Source organism: Miscanthus floridulus, chromosome 13, assembly GCF_019320115.1.
Source record: "Miscanthus floridulus cultivar M001 chromosome 13, ASM1932011v1, whole genome shotgun sequence".
Taxonomy (NCBI): domain Eukaryota; kingdom Viridiplantae; phylum Streptophyta; class Magnoliopsida; order Poales; family Poaceae; genus Miscanthus; species Miscanthus floridulus.
This window is the reverse complement of record NC_089592.1, coordinates 1149521-1173282: the sequence shown is the minus strand read 5'-3', so window position 1 is coordinate 1173282 and position 23762 is coordinate 1149521. Positions and strand designations below refer to the sequence as shown.

The 23762-nt window shown below is 43.1% G+C and overlaps 1 protein-coding gene and 1 long non-coding RNA gene across 2 annotated transcripts; both read right to left on the bottom strand.

The window, feature by feature from the left end:
- Window positions 1-9592: 9592 nt before the first annotated feature.
- Window positions 9593-10307, bottom strand: LOC136501351 (uncharacterized). The gene is made up of 3 exons (XR_010770233.1): window positions 10195-10307; window positions 9979-10052; window positions 9593-9720 (listed from the first exon to the last, which is right to left on the bottom strand). It is a non-coding gene; the product is annotated as an uncharacterized lncRNA (long non-coding RNA).
- Window positions 10308-20689: 10382 nt separating this feature from the next.
- Window positions 20690-21442, bottom strand: LOC136501946 (uncharacterized). The gene is made up of 2 exons (XM_066497456.1): window positions 21351-21442; window positions 20690-21128 (listed from the first exon to the last, which is right to left on the bottom strand). The coding sequence occupies exons 1-2, from the start codon at window positions 21440-21442 to the stop codon at window positions 20690-20692; spliced, it is 531 nt and encodes a 176-aa protein (XP_066353553.1).
- Between the last annotated feature and the right edge of the window lie 2320 nt (window positions 21443-23762).

Genomic DNA, 23762 nt, shown 5'->3' with positions numbered 1-23762 from the left:
TTTTTCCTATGTGCAATAAAGAAAAAGAAAATCCATACTTTTAACAAAATAATTTTATGCCTTTTATTTAATTTACTATGTATTTAACAAGAAAATCCATATTACTATTAAAAAAGTCTGCTCAAAACAGGCGGGAAACAAAACTGCAGGCCACCTTTACTCCCGGGTGGGAAGCCCACCCGGGAGTAAAGGTGGGCTGCAGTTTCGTGGCCCGCCAAAAAAAAACTCTTTACTCCCGGTGCGTGTTACCAACCGGGAGTAAAGGTATACCTTTACTCCCGGTTGGTAACACGCACCGGGAGTAAAGAGACCTTTACTCCCGGTTGGTAATACGCACTGGGAGTAAAGGGTTTTTACTCCCGGTTGGTGGCTGGCACCGGGAGTAATTCTCTCTGATATATAATCTCCAGCGCCTGGCGCAGATCGATCCGCTCGTCTTCTTCCTCGTCGAACACCGCCGCCCTCTTCTTTCCTCGTGCCGCCGTCCATTCGCCTTCCGTGACACCGCCGCCCTCTTCTTCCTTGTGCGGCCTCCACCGCGCGCGCCCGTGCCCCTCCACCGCGCCCTCCACCGCACCCTCCTCCGCGCCCGAGGCCCTCCATCGCGCCCGTGGCCCTCCACTGCGCCCAAGGCCCTCCACTACCGAGCTCGAGGTGATCCGTTCGTCGATCTCTTTGTACATTCTTAGACAGTGGCCGAAAACTAGAACATTGTTTGATGAATCTAAAACACTGCCTTTGCTCAATAGAAGAATTTTTTCTATCTTAGATCAATGTTTGTTAACGAAATTTTATCCAAATATATTCATATAGGGTCTTTTTTTTGAAGGATTTGTTGTAGGATATATAATGGTCAAATAGGAACTCAATTTGGATACCCAGTTTGTAAACTAAGCGTTTTTTAGTTTATAAAAAATATCACATGTGATGATGTAAGCATGGTTGGACTTGCATGCATGGCTACAGACAATGAAGGAAAACTTCAACGTTTCTTCATTTGTGAACTTTGAATATACAGATATAATATATTAATGTTGCTAAAGTAATATGAGCATTACATATTTTTTTCGGGAAGACTATCTTCAAACTTTATATTATAGCATCAGAGATCGCCTGTAGAAGAAGAAAATAAATTCTTATCATTTCAGAAATAGTAATGGTTATATTAGCAATAAGACACAAATACTTACATTTCATAATGACTTATACTTACATTATCAGCATAGAATTTTCTCATATGATGAATGACTACATGGTTCACATAGTACATAGGATCACAACATCACGCACCGACACCGCCCCGGCCCGCCTCACGTCGTCGTCGACGTCAGCATGCCGGCCTGCCTCACGTCATCGTCGTCAGCACACCGGCCACCGTGCCGACACGTATATATACATCATTTGTATTCATATGCATGTATATATACGTCGCGGAGCACCGCCGCCCTCATTCGCCCATGCGTTTCTATGTATACGGCGGAGCACCGCCGCCCTCGTTCACCCATGTGTACAGACATATATACGGCGGAGTGGAGCACCGCCACTCTTGTCACACCGCCCTCTCTCGTGGCCTAGTTGATCAACATTCGTATTATCGTTATCATTAATGCTAAACAATCACACCAGGGCGAACCGCGCTGTTGATGTCACCGACGTGGTTTGCCCTAGTCATCGACGCAATTTGCCCTCGGCCGTTTATGTATAGCACTAATTCACCCTAGTACCGACACAGTTCGCCCTAGTGTGGCGAATTGCGTCCGTGACCAAGGGGCAAGATTTAATAATGCATATTGTTCGTAGATTTTACGCATGTAAGCAAAGATTTGACGTACTACATATTGGTTTTGTTTTTTGAAGCTAGATGGCCGACCCGAGAAACATGGATGAGGAGGAGTTGATGATGAATTTAATCAACACTGGCACTCAAGTTGCCGGCGATGATGGTGCTAAAAATAACGTGCAAGAGGATGCAGATGACGGGAGTCAGTACTTAGCTCTTGAACAAAATGAGCAACAACATATTGGCCAAGTATATATTTTTTATTATTAGCTATATATATTATCATATGTCTTATGTGTGCTCATGACATTAAAAATAATGTTTATGTTTTGTAGCCCTCTAGATCGACATCAACAACTACAACGAAGAGTAAAAATGTTCGAGGTCCCAAAAAGCCATTGGAGGGCCGCTTCATCATCTCGGAGTTCAATGTGGATACAGGAGAACCGAGGGGGCCGAATAAAATGAAATTTATGCACCACTGTGGTTACCTTGTATGGGACCGGCTCCCGATTAGTACCCGTGAATGGAAGAAGAAGACCAATGCTCCTCATATCAGTTTTGTCTCCGATCGTGACAAGGCGTTAATTTGGAAAGATGTCTTGGTACATTTCACGCTCCAAACAGATGGTTATGATGATATAATAGATGGTGATGAATTGAAGGAGCGAGTTAGGGATTGGGCAATGAAGAAGATGGCCACCCAGTTTCAGACTTGGAAGAAACACCTATACACGACGTATGTCAAGAAGAACATAGCACCAGATTTTACTGTCCCAGGCCCGATCTCAAAGCAGAGGCCCTATTGGGATGAGTTTGTATAGTACAAGACTTCGGAAGAGGGTGTGAGTCGGGTGATAAAGAACCAACGTAATGCCCAACAGAAGACATACCACCATAACTTGGGATCAGGTGGCTACCCGACTACCATTAAGAAGTGGAACAAAATGGAAGCAGACCTTCTTGCCAAGGGTATCAGACCAGAATCACTCGAGTGGGGAGAACGTGCAAAGAATTGGTTTTCGCTCATGGGGGAACACTAGACTAGGAGACAGGGAAGTGCGTTTATGGCGCAAGACTGCAAGAAGCAGCAGAAAGATTGTTTCATGCTCAGAGAGCTACTGCTAGTGGTGCGTTCAGGCCCAACAGAGAGAAGGATGAGTTGACATACGCCATCGGGACTATTGAACATGGTGGCCAAACTAGAGGCAAAGGAAGTGTCTCGTGGGAGCATGGATTCCCTCAGGATAGACCTTCCTACAGAAGTCGCCAGAGAAAGAAGGAAGAAGAGGCACAGCGGCTCCAGAGGTTGGAGGAAGCGGTGCGTGAAGCATAGGAGCGGGAAAAAAACCTTGAAGCGAGAATGCAGGAGAAAATTAGAAGGCAAGTGCAAATAGCAGTGAGTGCAAGCAAGCAGGCATCAAAGCCAGGAATCAACATTAGCTAATCTGTTTAGTTGAAAAGCAGCTGCGCTTCCACGGAGATACCAAATCAAGGGGACACAGGACTGCGCTTCCCTGTGGATGATGTCACTGAACCTTGTACAACGTGTGAGCTACACATTCCGAAGGAGAATTCCACAATCAAGGTGGCTATCGGTCTTGTTAATCCTCTCGACCGAACCAAGACACCAAGGATTCATAGGAATATAATCCAAGAAGGATATGCTACCATCTCGGTAGATAAAGCTGAAAAAGGTTTTAGTGATTTGCCTCTTGACATTCCTGGAGGTGATGGCGAGAAGACTCTAGGAGAAGCGGAGAAGACATTCATTCTATGGCGCAAGCGCTACATCATCATTCCAGGGATGTCGGCTCCACCTCCTCCTGAACTACCTCACCATAGGTACGTGCAGATGAAAACACTACATCATTAATTTGTATTGGCTTAAATAATTAACAATCTGCTCATAATAATATGTCATTCCTTTTTTTGTAGCAGATCCTCCCCAACCTAAATCCAATTGTTCAATCGCCAGATCATCATAGTGCTCTGTACGATGACATTGTGTTGGAAGGCGAGACTGCATCCACACCATCTCCAAGGAGGTCTCCAACGCCGTAGCCGCCACCTCCAAGGAGGTCTCCAACGCCGCTACCAACACCTCCAAGGAGGTCTCCAACGCCTCCCCCGCCCCCACCTACCAAGAAGCCTAGCAAGAGGCTAGCCCCTCAAACGAAGAACCAGTCCCCGCCTGCAAAGAAAGCCACCGTGAAACCAAGGGTTATTCCCAAAATAATATCTGAAGAGAAGGAAGAAGGAACTGATGCATATAAAAAAGACATGTCAAGATTCTATGACAAACTTAAAATGAATCAAGAAGCAAGGAGAAACCCGGAGAAACCGTACTTCTTCGTAGCTCCAGATATTCTAGGAAAAAATGTGACTTCTTACCAGCAACAACAGTGGGAATCTCGTAAGCCGTCCAAATCAACGTTATCGGGCTATGACCGCACTCTCACCAAGTCAATTGAGGCGGCACAGAAAAAGAAGCGGGTAGGGAAAGGAGTTGCCCAACTCGGACAACAAGCGCACCAATCAATCCCCCCGCTAGTTGTTGGTAATGAATATGGTTCAAATTTAGGATTAATGCATCAGGCAAACATACCTCCGGATGTCGATTTGGATCACCTTGGTGAATTTCTTGATGAGACTGGTCTCGACCTTTACCAGATGTTTGGTGATGGAAACATTGAGAGTGTGGCAGAGGTTGATATTTGGAAGAAAAAATTTGTACTAGGCCAGAGTCTATACAGCCCTCAAGCCTTATCTGATCTGGGGACGCAAATGTACCTGCTAAACAAGTGGTACATGCAGGCGTCTACCAGTGGAGACTTCTGCGTTGGTGTCAGAATTAGAGATGAACATTAGTTCCGTGGTGATGATGTTATGTATGTTGACTTTGCAGAATTTCATCAACTATGCACCTGACCTCTCTGGACAAAGTTATCATTAGCTGCTATTGCCTGTAAGTAATAATTCTTTCGATCTATTATTAAACTCATCATATGTGTATATATGCATATAAATTATCCTAACAAGTACTATATATATGTAGATTTACAATGACAGAGCTCAGAAAGGAAGGCTGCAATGAAATTGGTTTTGTTGATCCCCATATAGTATTCAAAGACCCAATTACTCCAAAGACTAATTGGAAGAATGAGTCAGAGAGTAACCTCATGAACTTCTTAGTGAACCAACGCCACAAGAAGGATATACTCTTTCCCTATAACTTCAAGTGAGTGTTAATCATGTCAATCATCCTTAATGGCTCATATGTTGATTCTAGTTAATTAATGAGTGTTATGCGTTATATCCTATAAACACATGCAGCAATCACTAGATATTGATGGACATCGATCTGGTGAAAAGTCACTTGATAATCTATGACTCGATGAGAAAACCACAACAAGACTACCAAGATATGATAGATATTATCCAGAGGTAATTTCGGGATCTCTAGCAACTATATATACACACAAACATGATGATTAACTATATCTGATGATGTGGCAAATTTTTTATTGGGCAGTGTTTGGAAAACCTTTATTGAGAAGCAACACATGGAAAAATGCAAAGCGCCACTGAATATAATCCCTTTGAAAGTAAGTCCCCTGAATCGCATCATCTTTATTAATTAAACATATAGCTTTCACCGGATCACCAGATTGGATGACAAATCTTTTTCTCGTAAAGTGGTGTCTGAGGCAGGAACAGGGGAACAACTACTGTGGTTACTATGTTTGCAAGTTTATCAAGGTGCTCTCCCAAAGAACTCCTACAGAGAGACTCAAAGTACGTTAAAAATACACTATATATTCATTTAATTATTATTATTGATTGTGTTACTATATCTTTATATATATATGTACATATATTAATTTATTTTCCTTTAATTCAAACCTATAGACTCGATGGTTGGAGGAAAAGGTCATACGGCAAGACCAAATCAAAGCAATTCAAGAGTCTATAGCCGGATTTTTTAATGAGCAGGTCATCGATTCCAAGGGCGAGTTCTACTTCGACCCAACACTGCCATTGAAGCCAAACTAGAGGATGAGAGGAAACTTGTTATGTCACAACAACTGTAATACAATCTTTTGTAATATATGCACATGAAATAATATAATGTAAAATACACATATGCATGCATGCATGTAAATATATATATGATGCATGCATGCATATATATATATATATATATATATATATATATATATATATATATATATATATATATATATATATATATATATATATGCTTGAATTGTGTGATTTAATACGTTCATTGTGCTTGAACCGAAACATACTATACGTGCGTATAAATGTATAATTAGCAACGTACAATACGACTTCGAAAACCTATTTTGAAAAGAAAACAAAAAAAATGAAAAGAAAAGAAAAAAGAAAAAAACCTTTAGTCCTGGTTCGTATTACCAACCGGGACTAAAGGTGCCGGCCATCGTGGCATGTCAGGAGGCACCTTTAGTCCCAGTTGGTGTTACCCACCGGGACTAAAGGTCCTCCTTTAGTCCCGGTTCCTGACCCAGGACTAAAGGACCCCCCTTTAGTCCCGGATGCTTGCTCCCGGGTGGGGAACCGGGACTAGAGGGTGTTCCCCACCGGGAGTAAAGCTCGGTTCTCTACCAGTGATATGTGGAGAGTACAAAAAGTTTCAAGGTCAGAAGAGAAAAAAATCTTATTATTTCATGGAGTTATAGCTCAAATTCAATTTATATCAATTAAAATTCTATAATTGCACTTAACAAATTAAAATTATCGAACAGAACAAAAAATTTACCAAAATTACACATGAAACAATCTATGTTCTCTATTTCCTATACAAAAAGTTTTGAAGTCAAACCCCAATTCGACCATCACTTTGACTCCAAATGTTACCGAATCCTTCTCAACGCTACGATTCTTCTTCTAAGGTACTTCGGTTTGTAAACATCATACGTGACAGATTATCCAAAACCTTCCCAATTTTTTACCATGGCCTCCACGTATGATATCACAAGATCTTGACAAATCTCATGATTTTCAGACTTCGTTTGCTTTTTTAGAATTTAAAAACCATTCAGCCACACGTTCATGGTCGGGTTTCGTGAACAAGATGTTCAAAATTTCCTTTCATTTCCCGGATAAGGCCTCACACGGGACTCAATAAAATGAATATCATTTTTCTACTCATTTTATTATATTATTTGAATCACTTGCGGTTCAAATTTGACTTATACCAAAAAATTACTTTAAAGGCAATAAATTAATTAAATATAGCAACCAGATCTAGAAATATACCAAATCTTAACGTGGAGTACCACATGTGGTATGTGGAGTGTAGAAAAAATTTCAAGGTCAGGGGAGAAAAAAAACTTTTTAATTTGCCGAGTGCCAAAATAAAACACTCGGCAAACGAACCTATTTGCCGAGTGCCAGATAAAAACACTCGGCAAAGATTATCTTTGCCGAGTGTCACTAACCGACACTCGGGAAAGTTCTAACGGCCGGCACCCTAGTTGACGGCCGGCACACGTGGCGGTCTTTTGCCGAGTGTCTATTCTTTGCCGAGTGTCTTGTTGTTTGCCGAGTGTTTTATTTCCTACACTCGGCAAATAAGTTTTTTGCCGAGTGCATTTATTTTACCGAGTTTTTACCTGTAGGCACTTGGTAAAGATACTGTTTTTCGAGTGCCCAAAGGAATGCACTCGGCAAACCACCAGGCACTTGGCATATATACTGTTTCCGGTAGTGTAGGCCTTCGATACGTTACACCAAGAAAATATAGAAATTCTGGACATTTGCTAAGAAAATTAAAATATCTAGCCTCAAACAAAGAAACATCTTAGGTCTTTGTTTGTACGTGCATGTATTCGTCTCAATCCACGTATGTTGAAGTGGATTGGAGTGGAATTAAACTAAGTTCCATTTTATTCTACTCCAACACATGTGGATTGAAGTGAATACACATGCATCCAAACAAGGCCTAAATGCTTATTTTAAAGTTGTTTGCACAAGAGTACGTAATAAATTTTCTTAAATGCTTCTGTGCAAGTGCCAAATAATTTATACTGTATTGGACAAACAGGTGCAAAACATTACCAGGGCAGTGAGTTTATTGGCTATTTGGTAGGAGTAGAAATGTAGAATTGTTGTGAAGTACTCCCTCCGTTCCAAATTATAGGTCATTTTGGTTTTTCCAGCTACATAAAAATGTTTACTATACATTTAGATATACACTATGTTTAGATACAAAGAACAACGCACAGTACAAAATGACCTATAATTTGAAATAGAGAAAGTATAAAATTATACTTGGAAATACAATCAACCACTCTATAGCAATGCTAAAAGCTATTAAGACTGTCGGCCAATGGCCACTAGAAAAAAATATCAAGAAAGTCATATGTCTCGGAGTCGGAGTGTTTTTCTGCGTGCATGCAGAGACGTTTACGTGTCAGGCAGTAGTACCTAGATCGAGTTTGAGTTGGACACTACATCTTACATTGAAACGTGATCTCATGAGCCAATGAGCTATATATACACCCTTTTTCAGCTTCCATGGTTCGGTGCATGACTTTGAATCGGAAACGACTTGTTGGCTCTAAACGTAACGTAATCGAACGTGTGTTATAGTCAATTATGTATGTAATTGCTGCTGCTAGCAACACGAACGATTTCTTTCGGCACACGTACGGAATGAGCTCATGGCGCACACAGAAATTAAAGACCATGTGGACCCATTCCAGGTGCTAGGGTTCCTCCTCACTGTTGTGTTGTAAAACCCTCGCGTTGAACGCCGCCTAGCTAGATATAGTTTCGGTCAAGAATGTGCTGTGCCTATGCTTGTATAAGTTGAAAAAGCTAGCCATCGCAAGGAGTTAATTATTAGAGGATAAGCTTTCTAGTCAAAAGTTGAATATTGTACAGCAGTATACTACGCAAGAAAGATACGCGCGATAGATTGTTCTAGCTTTCAGCACACGGAGGGAGGATAAATGTCAACCTGCCGTTTTGTACGAGAAAAAATAAAGTGTAAAATGTTTGTTGACTCAGACAAGATTTTGTGACTCTAACCACGTACGTGGGTTCATTCCGGCTCCTGGAGTTCCCCATTATATATAAAAAAACCCTCATATTGAATGCCATGTTTTTGTCTCGATTATATATTCTGGCACCATCATATGCTGTGCTCATACTTTTCCATGCCTTTCTCGAACGTGTGGAGGCCATAGGGATTAAAATAACCCAAGGACAAACAATTAAAACCAACACAAACATGCCTCATTTGCCGAGTGTCAACTCCCAGATACTTGGCAAAGCTTCCTCCTTTTGTCGTGTGTCAAATTCCAGACACTCGGCAAAGCTACCTCCTTTGCCGAGTGTCGACTCTGGGACACTCGGCAAACCTGTCTTCTTTGCCGAGTGTCAAATACCTGACACTCGGCAAAGACTGGCCTAGAACGTATAAATGTTGGCTTCTTTGCAGAGTGTCACAACGTAGACACTCGGCAAAGAAGCCATTTTAGTCCCAGAAAGCACAGATTTCTGCCACGTGTCCCTCTTTGGCGAGTGTACTTTCATGGCACTCGGCAAATAGGGTTTTTACCGAGTGTAACACTCAGCAAAGCTGCCACATATAATCAGTTTATATGGTTCGGTCATAGCCACGTACCATATTCAAATAAACATCACATCAATCACAGATAGTTCACAATAGGCATCACAGGCAGTTCATATAGATATATCGACAACACATTAATGCAAATAAACTTCAGAATCACTAGTAGGTTCATTCACAACCATAAATAGTCACAAGTAGTCACAGGTAACCCACAAATGCAAAATGCAAATAAAATCACAAGTAGTCACTTAGGCCACGAGTTCCACTGCGACAACGATGGGTCATAAGGCTCATTCGATGCCACCGATTGATGCTGCACAAAGGAGAAGAGATTGCATATGTGAGCCAAGATTGAACAACATGTATGGTCTCTCTACTGCCTAACTAGTATAACCCTTGCAACTATCAGCAATATCTTCTCCGTTGCATTGTGCTCTAGTATGATTGCTTAAGTACTAGTTGGTAACAAACATATAGCATTAGTCACTAAGTTTCTAGTATCAGGGCATCTTTGTAAGATTGATTCTGCATAAACTAGAAACGGTGATTATAAGGATGTAAATTGACTCACAGTGTCTAAAATAGTGTTTGGAGCAGGTTGAGGAGGAGGGACTGGCATCGGTGGCGGAGGATGACCGATTGTAGCTGTAGCACCCAGTTTTAAGAACAAAACCAGATACACACCATATGTGAGCCCAGGAAATCAAATCTCACATATAGCTATAAATAAGGGTAATAACAAGAGACAATGCTTAAATACATAGCATATCAGTATAGAGATTATAACCTCAGAGTATAGACAGCGGAAAGATAACTCCGCTCTTCAGGCGAAGACTCCAGTTCCACAGGGACAACTGACTGGTTGATCACAAGCCTAATTCCTCTAAACTCTAGCAATCTGGTACCCATCCGGGATTTTTCCAAAGATTTAAAAAGTAAAGCAAGCGTAAGTACATGTCGTACTCAACAAATATAACATGGGGTTCATGAGGCTCAAAAGGTTGACACTGGTTAACTGCGATTAGCTTTTAATGAGTCATGATTTTAGCAATTGAGTAGCAACAAGTTTATCCACAAGCCCATAAACACATGATCAGGTAAACATGAATAATGAATAGCATAATCAGTAATTATTAAGGAGCATATTCATCATCAGCATCTTCCATGTTCATCATCATTAACCATTAGTGATCATCTATTCCGTAAGGGTTCCAAGGCCGCTCGTGACCGTGAGCACGGCTGATATACTAGTTTTACACTCTGCAGAGGTTGTACACTTTCACTGTGAGTCGTGATTTACCCTTTCGCCCGAGTTGATCATCGTCTTGACCCACTACCAAGGAAGGTCGGCAGGGTTCACTATGAAGCCTTTCAAAGGTTCGTCTAATAAGTTAGGGCCATTAGATTCACTCGGCAAATAGATATAGGAACCCCCCTGTCGAATGGCATAATTCAATCACGGCTATACACATAAGAGTAGAGGTTGTCCTATACCCGATTCGGCAAGTCATTCTTACGTCAATAAAGGTAACCACTAACAAGCTAGAAAAGGTCCTCATACTGAGCTAAAGCTAGAGCCATGTAGCCCTCACAGCTATACTGTAAGTCCCGAATGATCCCTTACAAATAAGTCCTTAGGGAGAGGAATCTAGAGCACCATAAATATAGCCCAATGCTCTTGCCCCCTGTTCCATGTTGCTAAAAAACATCTTTTAGTGTTTATTGCATATACCATTAGTCAAGTTATAAGATCATGGTTGTAGTTGAGCACTAGCAAAGCTACCCAATGCACATCCCAAAGGAGTCAAGGTACAAGTACAAAATACTAGGAAATCCTTAGTGGCAGTCAAGGTAGACACATGCAATATGAATTAAGTGATTAAAGGTGTATAGGACAACAAGGAAGATCCCATGCTATACTTGCCTTAAACTTAGATCCTTCTTCAAGTCCAAAACTTCAAAGATCTGCTTCTTAATTCACCACGTATAACTCACCGATGGGACGAGATCATAAAGCACCACACAAGCATCCATGCAATCATACACTAAGCAAACAATTACATCTATATTAGAACAGTACATCAATCATAGAAAAATAAGTAAAAGAGTTTAAAATACGATTCTACGCATCGCTACGAACACACAGTCGCAAGAGGCACGCTAATCGGAGCTACGGTTGAAAAGATACAACTACCGAGAGATCTGCTCATAAAACTATTAACTTCATGTGTTTTAATTATATAAAAACATATATAAGATATTTTATAGATAATATAAATTAAGTCAAATTTAAGTTTGAATTATAATGCTAAAGTAAAATAAATCATATTTTATTTATAAAACATAGTTTCATAATTATTATTCAAATTAGAGTTTAAACCATGAAATTCTAGAAATAGTGACATGGTAACCACTATTACCAACGCGTAGATCTCGTCGCTATAAATCTAACGCAACTTGAATGGGCTAAAACGGAGTTAAAACGTAAAAGATATGAAATAAACAAGATTTCCTTTAATAAAATAATAGATTAAATCTAACCTCGAATTTTAAAAGTTGAAAGCTTTTCTGACAGTTGTATGAACATGTAGATTATGAAATTACGAACCTAACGCAAGTTGAACGGATCAAATCGGAGTTAAAACGGAGACGTTTTGGCTAAAACAAAATCAGTGGCAAAACTTATTTTGAATCTAATTCGACGAAACTACGCTTTCCAAAGAAGAAAACTTAACATGTGATTGCGCTTTGGACCACGGGTTTATTTGCCGAAAATACAGGGGCTCTTTAGCAAAAAGAACAGTGAAAGGGTATGTTTTAATCTAGGCCATTGATCTAAAAACGGACGGCTCAGGATGATGTGTATTTCTATTGTATTTCAAGGTTTGTTTTCTTAAAGAAAAACGGCCACAAAGCTCATGCATGACCTCATATGACGTCATCAAGCTAGCTAGCAGATTGGAACAGCGCAACTCATGCAGGCTCATGGCCGGTGGTGCCATGGCCGGTGACGACCAGAGCTCACCAGAACAGTTAGAGGAAAGGCCTAGGGCCCCGGTTGACCAATAGGAGAGCAGGGATACCGAGAGAGCGTCGGTGAGCTCACCTGGACACTAAACGGAGATGGACCAGAGGCGGCACCGGGCTTGGCAGAGCAGGAGCGACTTCCATAGGGTAAAGATCGTCGGCTAGCTCGAGTTGATGGAGAAACAGCAAGATGCCGCGACGGCTTCGGCGGACAGGCTCGACTCCTCGGCGAGATTCAACTGGGCAGCAGCGCGAGCTCGGGCATGAATGGCGGTAAAACGGCAGGCGACGTCAACGGCGACAATGGCATGAGCTTAGATGGAGGGCGTAGCGGTGCCGGGGCTCGATATTTATGAGACTGGGCTGCTTGAGGCGCAAGGCAAGGCGACGCTAGGCGGCCTCACACTCTCGACGACGGAGTCCAGCCTAGTTACGTCAGGTAGGAGAAAGGCCTGACCTGCGGGCCCGGGCTGTCGGTGAGCGTGGAAGGAAAGGAGGGCACGCTGCGGCCTTACTGGCTGCGAAGCTGGGCCGACGCGGTGACTTGGGCCAGCGCGAGAGAGGGAGACCGGGATGGGCCGCCGGAAGCAAAGGCCGAGTGGGGAGCGAGAAGCGGCCGCACGGTACCGAACGGAGCTGAACAGGCCGGCGCAGTGGAGAGAGGGAGAAAGTGAGTTTCCATTTTCATTTTTTTTCCTATTTCGTTTTTTTGAAAACCAAATTCAAACATGACCAAAGTCAAATTCAATGGGGTTTCAAATATACTTTTTCAACTCAAGTAAAAATGAGGAATTTTAGTAAGTTTTCCCAAAAATAATTTTTACAAGTTTTTAAATTCTTTTATTCTCAAATTTTCTTTTCTTTTACTTCAAAGCCGACTTCAAAAACATTTTGGCATATTTTCAATTTAAATGAAATCCACACAATACAAAGAAACAAATGCACCGGCATGTATGCACATCCATGTTGATAGCTTATGATGGATTTTAATTTAATTAAAATTTTTATTTTCCTAGGTTTTTGTGAGCACAAAATTCATAAATGAATCATTTTAATCATTTTTTCAAAAGTGCAAATTTTAGGGTGTTACAGCAGCATAAACACCCCTCATATATTCAAACATCTACAGCTTCATCCTCTACCGCTCTGCCTCGATCTTCTGTCGCTCTGCCTCCATCTTCGCCTCTAGCTCCTCCCGACGCCTTGTTTCTTATTCCAACTGAGCCTACAATATTTCATCCCAATGTTACAATGCAATGCAAAAGTATATAAAAATCAACGAACGATGAATAATATAGAAATAACCTAGAGTGCGTTCATCTGGAACCGTACGTGTAGAGTCCAGCCGTGGGCGTATCGCCGGACTAGAACCCGTGCTCCGTGCTCGAATCTAGGAGAGAGTGGGAGTACTGGCCGTGTCGATTGTGCCGTCGCCAATCCAGAACCGGCCATGCTTCTTGCCTTTTCCCGCCCTCATGACCACTTCTCCATCAAGGTCATGGGCTCTCGGATCGTACTCTGGGCCATGGACCACCCTTGCCATCGATGTGTATCCATCGAGGCGGCTGTGGATGGACTCGTTGTTGTACGCCGAGGGCGGGTCCTCCAGGTTATAGGTGATGTCGGACGTCGCCTTCCCCTTGTGGGCAAAGCATATGCCATGAACTAGGAGCAAGGCTCGCCACCATGTGCCACCGACCGCAAAAAAAATAATATGATTAGAAATTATGCATAGTTGAGCGTTAGAATAAAGAAATGAATTCGCGTACCCATCTAGCTGCGTATTATGAGAGATTGAGGTTGCCTTGATGGTGTGGTGCACCCGGCATCAACAAACGCCGCTCTCAGCAAGCGTTGTGATTCTCCTCCCACGCGGGGTCGCACCACCTGTCCACCATATGGGCCCAGCGCTGTAGATCGTAGGCGCACCACCACGGAGGCACCTATGTAATCAAGTATATGACATATAAGAAGATGAAATTAAGTGTAATTAATCTCAGAAAAAATAAGTATTAATGTTCTATATTTATCTTCAGGTATTGTTCCGGGGTCAGGCTCATGGTTCTTGCCGCCCTTTTAAGGATCCTCTCTCTAAGAATTTCCGCGTGGTATTGGATCACGGCCAGGATGTGCGCGCAGATTTTTCTAGTGCCAATCGAAATCGACTATAGAACAAAATCAATAAGCTTAACAGGGCTCGTCAAATATGAAAAAGTAATCGAACAGGACCTCAGAATTCAAACACCAATCAGAATAGATATATAATCCCAATAAGTTAACATAGGACCATCGTGGTACAGTTCAAACTGAGACATTTATATACGACACACTGAGATCGTAACGAAAAGAACCTAAAAACTGCCATGTATAGAATTGTCTAGCAGACGTCCAAAGATTAAAAAAAAGAGGTGGGAATCAATTACTGGAAACTAAAGGGAGGAAATGAACACATGTCCAAAGTATGTCACTGAGACCTCGATTGCCAAATTTGACTACTTGATAAGTGTAGTGTAGTTGCCCTTTTGTGATATCAAATTGTGTTATTACTAAAACATAACATATACTGCAGCCATAAGCAAGGTTTATTTCCCTTGAATATGAACTGATGCAAACACCTAATACAAGCATGCGAGCACACTTCCTAATTTGACTCTGCTGAACATCTGCAGTGTGTAGTCAAGTATTCTTGAAAACTGATAAGCTAGAGAACAGTCACTGTTACTTATCTCCAATTTGGTAACCTCACGGATTTTAGCTCTTTAGGTATTCTGTGCAGAAAAAATTTTAGTTATACATTGCACTATCCCTTAGAAACTTATCTATTTGAAGCAACCAAGTACTACAAACTGATAGAAATTCCACTGCCAAACAACTGCGAACCAAACTGTGAAATCACTAAATCAGACAAAGGGAACATGAAAGAGACGACCAAGGGATTACCAAGGTACTACGCGGGAGGCCGGGAGCCAGAGCCCGCATTGTCGGCACGTTGGGGCGAGCACCGGGTGCGGGACGCTGGGGGCCGAGCATGGAGCGTCAGGAGCCTACGTCGTCGTCGCGGGGGGGCGGGCACCGAGAGCGAGACGCTGGGGGCTGGGCGCGGGGCGCTGGGAGCCTGCATCGTCGGCGCGCGGGGGCAGGCGCCGGGGGCCGGGCGTGGGGCACCGAGAGCCAACGTCGTCAGCGCGTGGGGGCCGGGCACAGGGTGCCGAGAGCCTACGTCGTCGGTGAGTGGGGGCGGGCGCCGGGGCTGGTGTGGGCGGGTGCGGGCGTGGGGCCGGCGGTGGGGACGGCGGCGTGGTCTGGTTTGGGAGCGGCAAAGTGTTTGAGTATGTGCGTGTGTGTGTGGCCGGGTGCGGGATTTTGGGTGGTTACGAGGGAGGTTTGCTGAGTGCTCGCGATCTAGCACTCGACAAACCTCCGTTTTGTTTTTTTTCATTTTCAAAACCTAAACTACTGCGCGTGTGTGGGGCCCGTAAAGCTATTTGCCGAGTGTCCCAGTTCTAACACTCGGCAAACTACAGGTTTGCTGAGTGCTATATGGAGGACACTCGGCAAACCCGTTTTATTTTTTTTCATTACCAAATCCTAAACTACTGCGCGTGTGTGGTGCCCATGAAGCTGTTTGCCGAGTGTCACTCAGGGACACTCCACAAAGTTCGCACACTCATTGATTTTGTACTCATTTTATTATATTATTTGAATCACTTGCCGTTCAAATTTGACTTATACCAAAAAATTCCTTGAAATACAATAAATTAATTAAATATAGCAAAATGGATCCAGAAATGTACCAAATCTTAATACGGAGTACCACATGTTGTATGTGGAGAGTACAAAATGTTTCAAGGCCAGTAGAGAAAAAAGCTTATTATTTCATGCAGTTGTATCTCAAATTCAATTTATATCAATTAAAATTCTATAATTGCACTTAACAAATTAAAATTATCAAACGGATCCAAAAATTTACCAAAATTACACATGAAACAATCTATGTTCTCTATTTCCTATACAAAAAGTTTTGAAGTCAAACCCCAATTTGACCGTCACTTTGACTCTAAATCTTACCGATTCCTTCCCAACGTTACGATTCTTCTTCTGAGATACTTCGGTTTATAAACATTGTACGTGACAGATTGTGCGAAACCTTCTCAATTTTTTACCACGGCTCCACGTATGATATCATGAGATCTTGACAAATCTCATGATTTTCAGACTTCGTTTGCTTTTCTAAGAATTTAAAAACCATTCGACCACATGTTTGTGGTCGGGTTTCGTGAACATGATGTTCAAAATTTCCTTTCATTTCCTGGATAAGGCCTCACACGGGACTCAATAACATGAATATCATTTTTTCTACTCATTTTATTATATTATTTGAATCACTTGCAGTTCAAATTTGACTTATACCAAAAAATTCTTTAAAGGCAATAAATTAATTAAATATAGCGAACGGATCTAGAAATATACCAAATCTTAACACGGAGTAGCACATGTTATATGTGGAGAGTACAAAAAGTTTCAAGGTCAGAAGAGAAAAAAAAAACTTATTATTTCATGGAGTTATAGCTCAAATTTAATTTATATCAATTAAAATTCTATAAATGCACTTAACAAATTAAAATTATCGAACGGATCCAAAAATTTACCAAAATTACACATGAAACAATATATGTTCTCTATTTCCTATACAAAAAGTTTTGAAGTCAAACCCCAATTCGACCGTCACTTTGACTCCAAATCTTACCAAATCCTTCTCAACGCTACGATTCTTCTTCTGAGGTACTTCGATTTGTAAACATCATACGTGACAGATTATCCGAAACCTTCCCAATTTTTTACCATGGCCTCCACGTATGATATCACAAGATCTTGACAAATCTCATGATTTTCAGACTTCGTTTGCTTTTTTAGAATTTAAAAATCATTCGGCCACACGTTCATGGTTGGGTTTCGTGAACAAGATGTTCAAAATTTCCTTTCATTTCCTGGATAAGGCCTCACACAGGACTCAATAAAATGAATATTATTTTTCTACTCATTTTATTATATTATTTGAATCACTTGCGGTTCAAATTTGACTTGTACCAAAAAATTACTTTAAAGGCAATAAATTAATTAAATATAGCAAACAGATCTAGAAATATACCAAATCTTAACGTGGAGTACCACATGTGGTATGTGGAGTGTAGAAAATGTTTCAAGGTCAGGGGAGGAAAAAACTTTTTAATTTGCCGAGTGCCAAAATAAAACACTCGGCAAAGATTATCTTTGCCGAGTGTCACTAACCGACACTCGGCAAAGTTCTAACGGTCGACACCCTAGTTGACGGCCGGCACACGTGGCGGTCTTTTGCCGAGTGTCTATTCTTTGCCGAGTGTCTTGTTGTTTGCCGAGTGTTTTATTTCCTGCACTCGGCAAATAAGTTTTTTGCCGAGTGTGTTTATTTTAACAAGTTTTTACCTGTAGGCACTCGGTAAAGATACAGTTTCCCGAGTGCCCAAAGGAATGCACTTGGCAAACCACCAGGCACTTGGCATATATACTGTTTCCGGTAGTGTAGGCCTTCGATACGTTACACCAAGAAAATAGAGAAATTCTGGACAATTGCTAAGAAAATTAAAACATCTAGCCTCAAACAAAGAAACATCTTAGGTCTTTGTTTGTATGTGCATGTATTCGTCTCAATCCACATATGTTGAAGTGGATTGGAGTGGAATTAAACTAAGTTCTATTTCATTCCACTCCAACACATGTCGATTGAAGTGAATACACATGCATCCAAACAAGGCCTAAATGCTTATTTTAAAGTTGTTTGCACAAGAGTACGTAATAAATCTTCTTAATTGCTTCTGTGCAAGTGCCAAATAATTTATACTGTATTGGACAAACAGGTGCAAAACATTACCGGGGCAGTGAGTTTATTGGCTATTTGGTAGGAGTAGAAATGTAGAATTGTTGTGAAGTACTTCCTCCGTTCTAAATTATAGGTCATTTTGGTTTTTCCAGCTACATAATAATATTTACTATGCATTTAGATATACGTTATGTTTAGATACATAGAACAATGCACAGTACAAAATGACCTATAATTTGAAATGAAGAAAGTATAAAATTATACTTAGAAATATAATCAACCACTCTATAGCAATGCTAAAAGCTATTAAGACTGTTGGCCAATGGCCACTAGAAAAAAATATCAAGAAAGTCATATGTCTCGGAGTCGGAGTGTTTTTCTGCATGCATGCATAGACGTTTACGTGTAAGGCAGTAGTAGCTATATCGAGTTTGAGTTGGACACTACATCTTACATTGAAACGTGATCTCATGAGCCAATGAGCTATATCTACACCCTTTTCGCTTCCATGGTTCGGTGCATGACTTTGAATCGTAAACGACTTGTTGGCTCTAAACGTAATCGAACGTGTGTTATAGTCAATTATGTATGTAATTGCTGCTGCTAGCAACACGAACTAACGATTTCTTTCGGCACACGTACGGAATGAGCTCATGGCTGGCGCACACAGAAATTAAAGACCATGTGGACCCATTAATACAGGTCCTAGGGTCCCTCCTCACTGTTGTGTTGTAAAACCCTCGCGTTGAACGCCGCCTAGCTAGATATAGTTTCGGTCAAGAATGTGCTGTGCCTATGCATGCTTGTATAAGTTGAAAAAGCTAGCCATCGCAAGGAGTTAATTATTAGAAGATAAGCTTTCTAGTCAAAAGTTGAATATTCACTACGGGGGAACGCAGCTTTGCCGAGTGCCGCCAGCTTTGCGGAGTGTCAAAAATCGGGCACTCGGCGAAGCCACTCTTTGCCGAGTGCCGGACCGGATGGCACTCGGCAAAGTCTAGCACTCGGCAAAGAGTGGCTTTGCCGAGTGCCACAGAGTGCCCGGCACTCGGCAAAGGGCGGCACTCGGCAAAAGCCCTCTTTGCCGAGTACACTCGGCAAAGAGTGGCACTCAGTAAAAAAAATGGCACTTGACGGCCGAGCCCGCCCATGCCATCAATTTAAAAAAAAAATTCTTTGCCGAGTGCCGGTCCTGGCACTCGGCAAAGAGGGCCTTTGCCGAGTGCCAAGGCCCTATACTCGGTAAAGATCCCTTCTATGCCGAGTGCCACTTCCTGGCACTCGGCAAAGGACCTCTTTGCCGAGTGCCAGGGCCGGCACTCGATAAAATATTTTTTTGTTTTTTACCCATTTTTTGTGAGGCCTTCCCACATTATTTAAAACTCCATGTTCAAATTTGGGACAATTTTGACTTTTTTTGCTATATTTTGTTAGTTTTTTTTGTTTCGTTGAATTTTATGGAATATTTCAAATTTGAACTGCAGGTGCATGGAATAATCGAATTTGGTCGTTTAAAAAATGATATTTATGATATTTGGTGTATGTTGAGGCCGTATCCAGGAACTCACATGAAATTTTGAGCATCTTGTTGATGTAACATGACGAGGTACTTACGGGAAAAGTGTGTTTAAATTATATAAAATCCGAACGAAGTCCGAAAATGACGAAACTTATCGGGGCATTGTGTTATCGCATGTAGAGTCTATGGTAAAAAATTGAGAAGGTTTCGAGCAAGTTGCGACATCGGATGCCTAAAACCCAGACATCTCCGTGATCACATGTGGAGATGTGTGGGTTTTAGGCATTCGACGTTGCAACTTGCTCGAAACCTTCTCATTTTTTTTACCATAGACTCTACATGCGATAACACGACGCCCCGACAAGTTTCATCATTTTCGGACTTCGTTCGGATTTTATATAATTTAAATACACTTTTCCCACAGGTACCTCGTCATGTTACGTCAACAAGATGCTCGAAATTTCATGTGAGTTCCTGGATACAGCCTCAACATACACCAAATATCATGAATATCATTTTTTGAACGACCAAATTCGATTATTCCATGCACCTGCAGTTCAAATTTGAAATATTCCATAAAATTCAACGAAACAAAAAAACTAATGAAATATAGCAAAAAAAGTCAAAATTGTGCCAAATTTGAACATGGAGTTTTAAATAATGTGGGAAGGCTGCACAAAAATAATGGGGCAAAAAAACAAAAAAAAATTGTCGAGTGCCGGCCCTGGCGCGTGCCAGGAAGTGGCACTCGGCAAAGAATATTTTAAAAAAAACAAAAGCCTTTGCCGAGTGCCGGCCTAGCCCAGCACTCGGTAGAGGGGGAAACCCTAACTAAATGTGTAGGCCGGCCCACACACTCACTCACTCCACACAACACACTCACGCACGCACACCACCGCGCCCGCCGCCGTTCGCCGCCGCCAGCTCGCCCCGCGCCCGCCGCCGGCCGCCACCGCCGTGCTCGCCCCACGCCCGCCCCACCCGCCCTGCTCCACCCCGGCCCCGACCGCCCCACGCCGCGCCATCCCCGACCCGCCCCGTGAACACCGCGCCGGCGCGCCGCCCGTCCCTACCCCGGCCGGCCACCGGCCACCGGATCCGGGGCACACCGGCCGCGCCCGGTGCCGGCGCCCCCTGCCCGCCCTCACCCCGCCCTAGCCCCGCCCCGCTCCGGCGCCGCCCCGCCCCACCCCGGTCGACCTCGGTCACCGATTCCAGGCTGCCCCGGCTGCTCGGCGCCCCGTGGCAGCGCGCCCGGCCGTGCCCTGCCTGCCCTGCGCCGACCCAAGGCAGCGGCCCCGGCGAGCCCGCCGCGGCCCTGGAGGGAGGAAAGAGGTAGCAGGAAGAGGAAGGAGGAAGAAGGAGGAAGAAAAAGAAAGAAGAAGGAAGAAGAAGGAAGAAAAAGGAGGTGGAAGAAGGAGAAGAAGAAGGAAGAAGAAGGAAGAAAAAGGAGGAGGAAGAAGGAGAAGAAAAAGGAAGGAGGAGGAAGAAGAAGGAGGAGGAGAAGGGGAGAGGGGGAGGAAGCCAAGGTGGAGGGGACGAACGTTCGTCCATGTCGTCCACGCCGTTCATCCACGCCGTCATCCCCGCCCTCGCCGGAGGAGAAGATAAAGCCGCAGGGTTATCGGCCATCGTGCCGTTTATGTCGTTGACGGCCTTCGTGTCGGGTTTGTGGTTGTGTTGTCCATCCTGCCCAAATGTGGACATCAGCCATTGTGCCGACGGTTATTCTTGTAGGTTTTGGAAACCTCCCCGTGCAGGGGAGGTTCTGCCGAAATTTTCATCTTTTAGTGTTGTTTTTCTTCTTTTGCAGAGCAGGACTATCGGAGGGGACCCGGAGCACCTCGGCGACCCTGATCGTCTTCGTCGGCGTTGCGGTCCTGCCTGCACAGCGCCGACTCGCCACTGCACCAACTCGCCATTGCACCGCTAGCCTGTCTCCACCGCCACCCTAGGTATAATTGAGCTCTCTTCCTTAGTGTTGTAGTACGTAGATCGGTGTTGCCCAGTTAGGCGTCTCCCACCCGAAACAGATACGGTTGGAGGTATGCGGATCTCTGCATATCTATGACCATATCTGTTTCGGATTGTCCACGTTTTTTGGACAGTCCGCAGATGCGTAGATGGTTAGTTTTCATGTTCTGCTCGGATCCGAGATGGAGTTTCGGCACCACCTCACTGTTGTTCTCCGGATACACACTCTCCCTTCCAGGACGTGTATCGGGAGAACAGCGGGGAGGTGCTGCCGAAATTCTATCTCGGATCGGAGCGGGAGGCCGAGCGTCAGAGGCTACAAGCTGTTGAGGCCCAGCAAGAAGGTTTGCTCAGGTTCGTGCAACAACTTGGGGAGCAACAAGGTTGGTAGATCCCACTACACCTGCTTGCACCACAGCCACCACCACAGTCTACTCCGGTGAGTATGTTTTACTTTCTGTGCTCATGCTTAGTGTCAAACCTAGAGATGGCCTTCGTGCCAGATTTGTTGATGTGTGGGCCTTCGTGCCGGGTTAGTTGATGTGTCGGCCTTCGTGCCAGAAATGTGGTTGTCGGCCTTCGTGCCAACGTTTTTCTTGTAGGTTTTGGAAATGTCCCCGTGCAGGGGAGGTGCTGCCGAAATTTTCAACTTTTCTTTAAACTCCTTACATTTCTATCTTGTCACTCACGTGTAATATCTTCTTTTTTGTGCAACGGACATCGGGGGCGGCGTCGAACCAGGTCGGAGGGTCGCCGGCATCGCAAGTCGGGCCATCCGCACCCGGACCGTCGCCGGGATCGCATGCTAGGGCGTAGTCGCCGTGAGCCGCTTGCGGAATAGTTTCTATGTATCGAACTTGTGAACTTGTGGTTTGTAATAAATTATGGATTTCGGACAAATTTGGTCGTTTGTAATATATAAATGTGGTTTGTAATTTATTGCTGTTGAATTGTGGTTTCTATTATATATATGCATTGTTGTTTAAATGGAAAAGCAAAAAACAAAAAAAAAATTAGAGGTGGCTTTGCTGAGTGCAATGACCATTGCACTCGGCAAAGAAAATTAAAAAAAAATAAAAAACACGCTTTCCGAGTGCAATGGTCATTGCACTCGGCAAAGAAAATTTAAAAAAAAAATAAAAAACACCCTTTGCCGAGTCCCGGTGCTGTGGCACTCAGCAAAGAGGTTTAAAAAAAACATATTTCTTTGCCGAGTGCCGGAGTTGTGGCACTCGGCAAAGAGTTTTTTTAAAAAAAATTAGACGGCGTCGGCCGTCGGCCGACGGCGTCAAATCTTTGCCGAGTGCCCGAAATTTGGCACTCGGCAAAAGCAGTCTTTACCGGAAGGGGATTCGATGGAGGCTCTTTGCCGAGTGTTGCACTCGGCAAAGCCTTTGCCGAGTGCCGAGTGCAAAGCTGCCTTTGCCGAGTGCAACAGGCACTCGGCAAAGAGCCCGCCTCCGGTAGTGATTGTACAGATTGTTCTAGCTTTCAGCACACGGAGGGAGGATAAATGTCAACCTGCCGTTTTGTACGAGAAAAAATAAAGTGTAAAATGTTTGTTGATTCAGACAAGATTTTGTGACTCTAACCACGTACGTGGGTTCATTCCGGCTCCTGGCGTTCCCCATTATATATAAAAAAACCCTCATATTGAAAGCCATGTTTTTGTCTCGATTATATATTCTGGCACCATCATATGTGCTGTGCTCATACTTTTCCATGCCTTTCTCGAACGTGTGGAGGCCATAGGGATTAAAATAACCCAAGGTAACACAAGGTCTCATCCATGACTTGTAAGGGCTATTATTAATAATTTATTTATGATCAATCGAGAGGATTAGACTTGACAATGTATTATAGAACATTATATTCTTATATATAGGGCAAGAATCTGGGTCCTAAATGGTTGTGAGATCACTCATATTGTTTTGGAGCTGTTCTTAAACAACTTTGTGTTGTGGTTGCTCAACGTCCC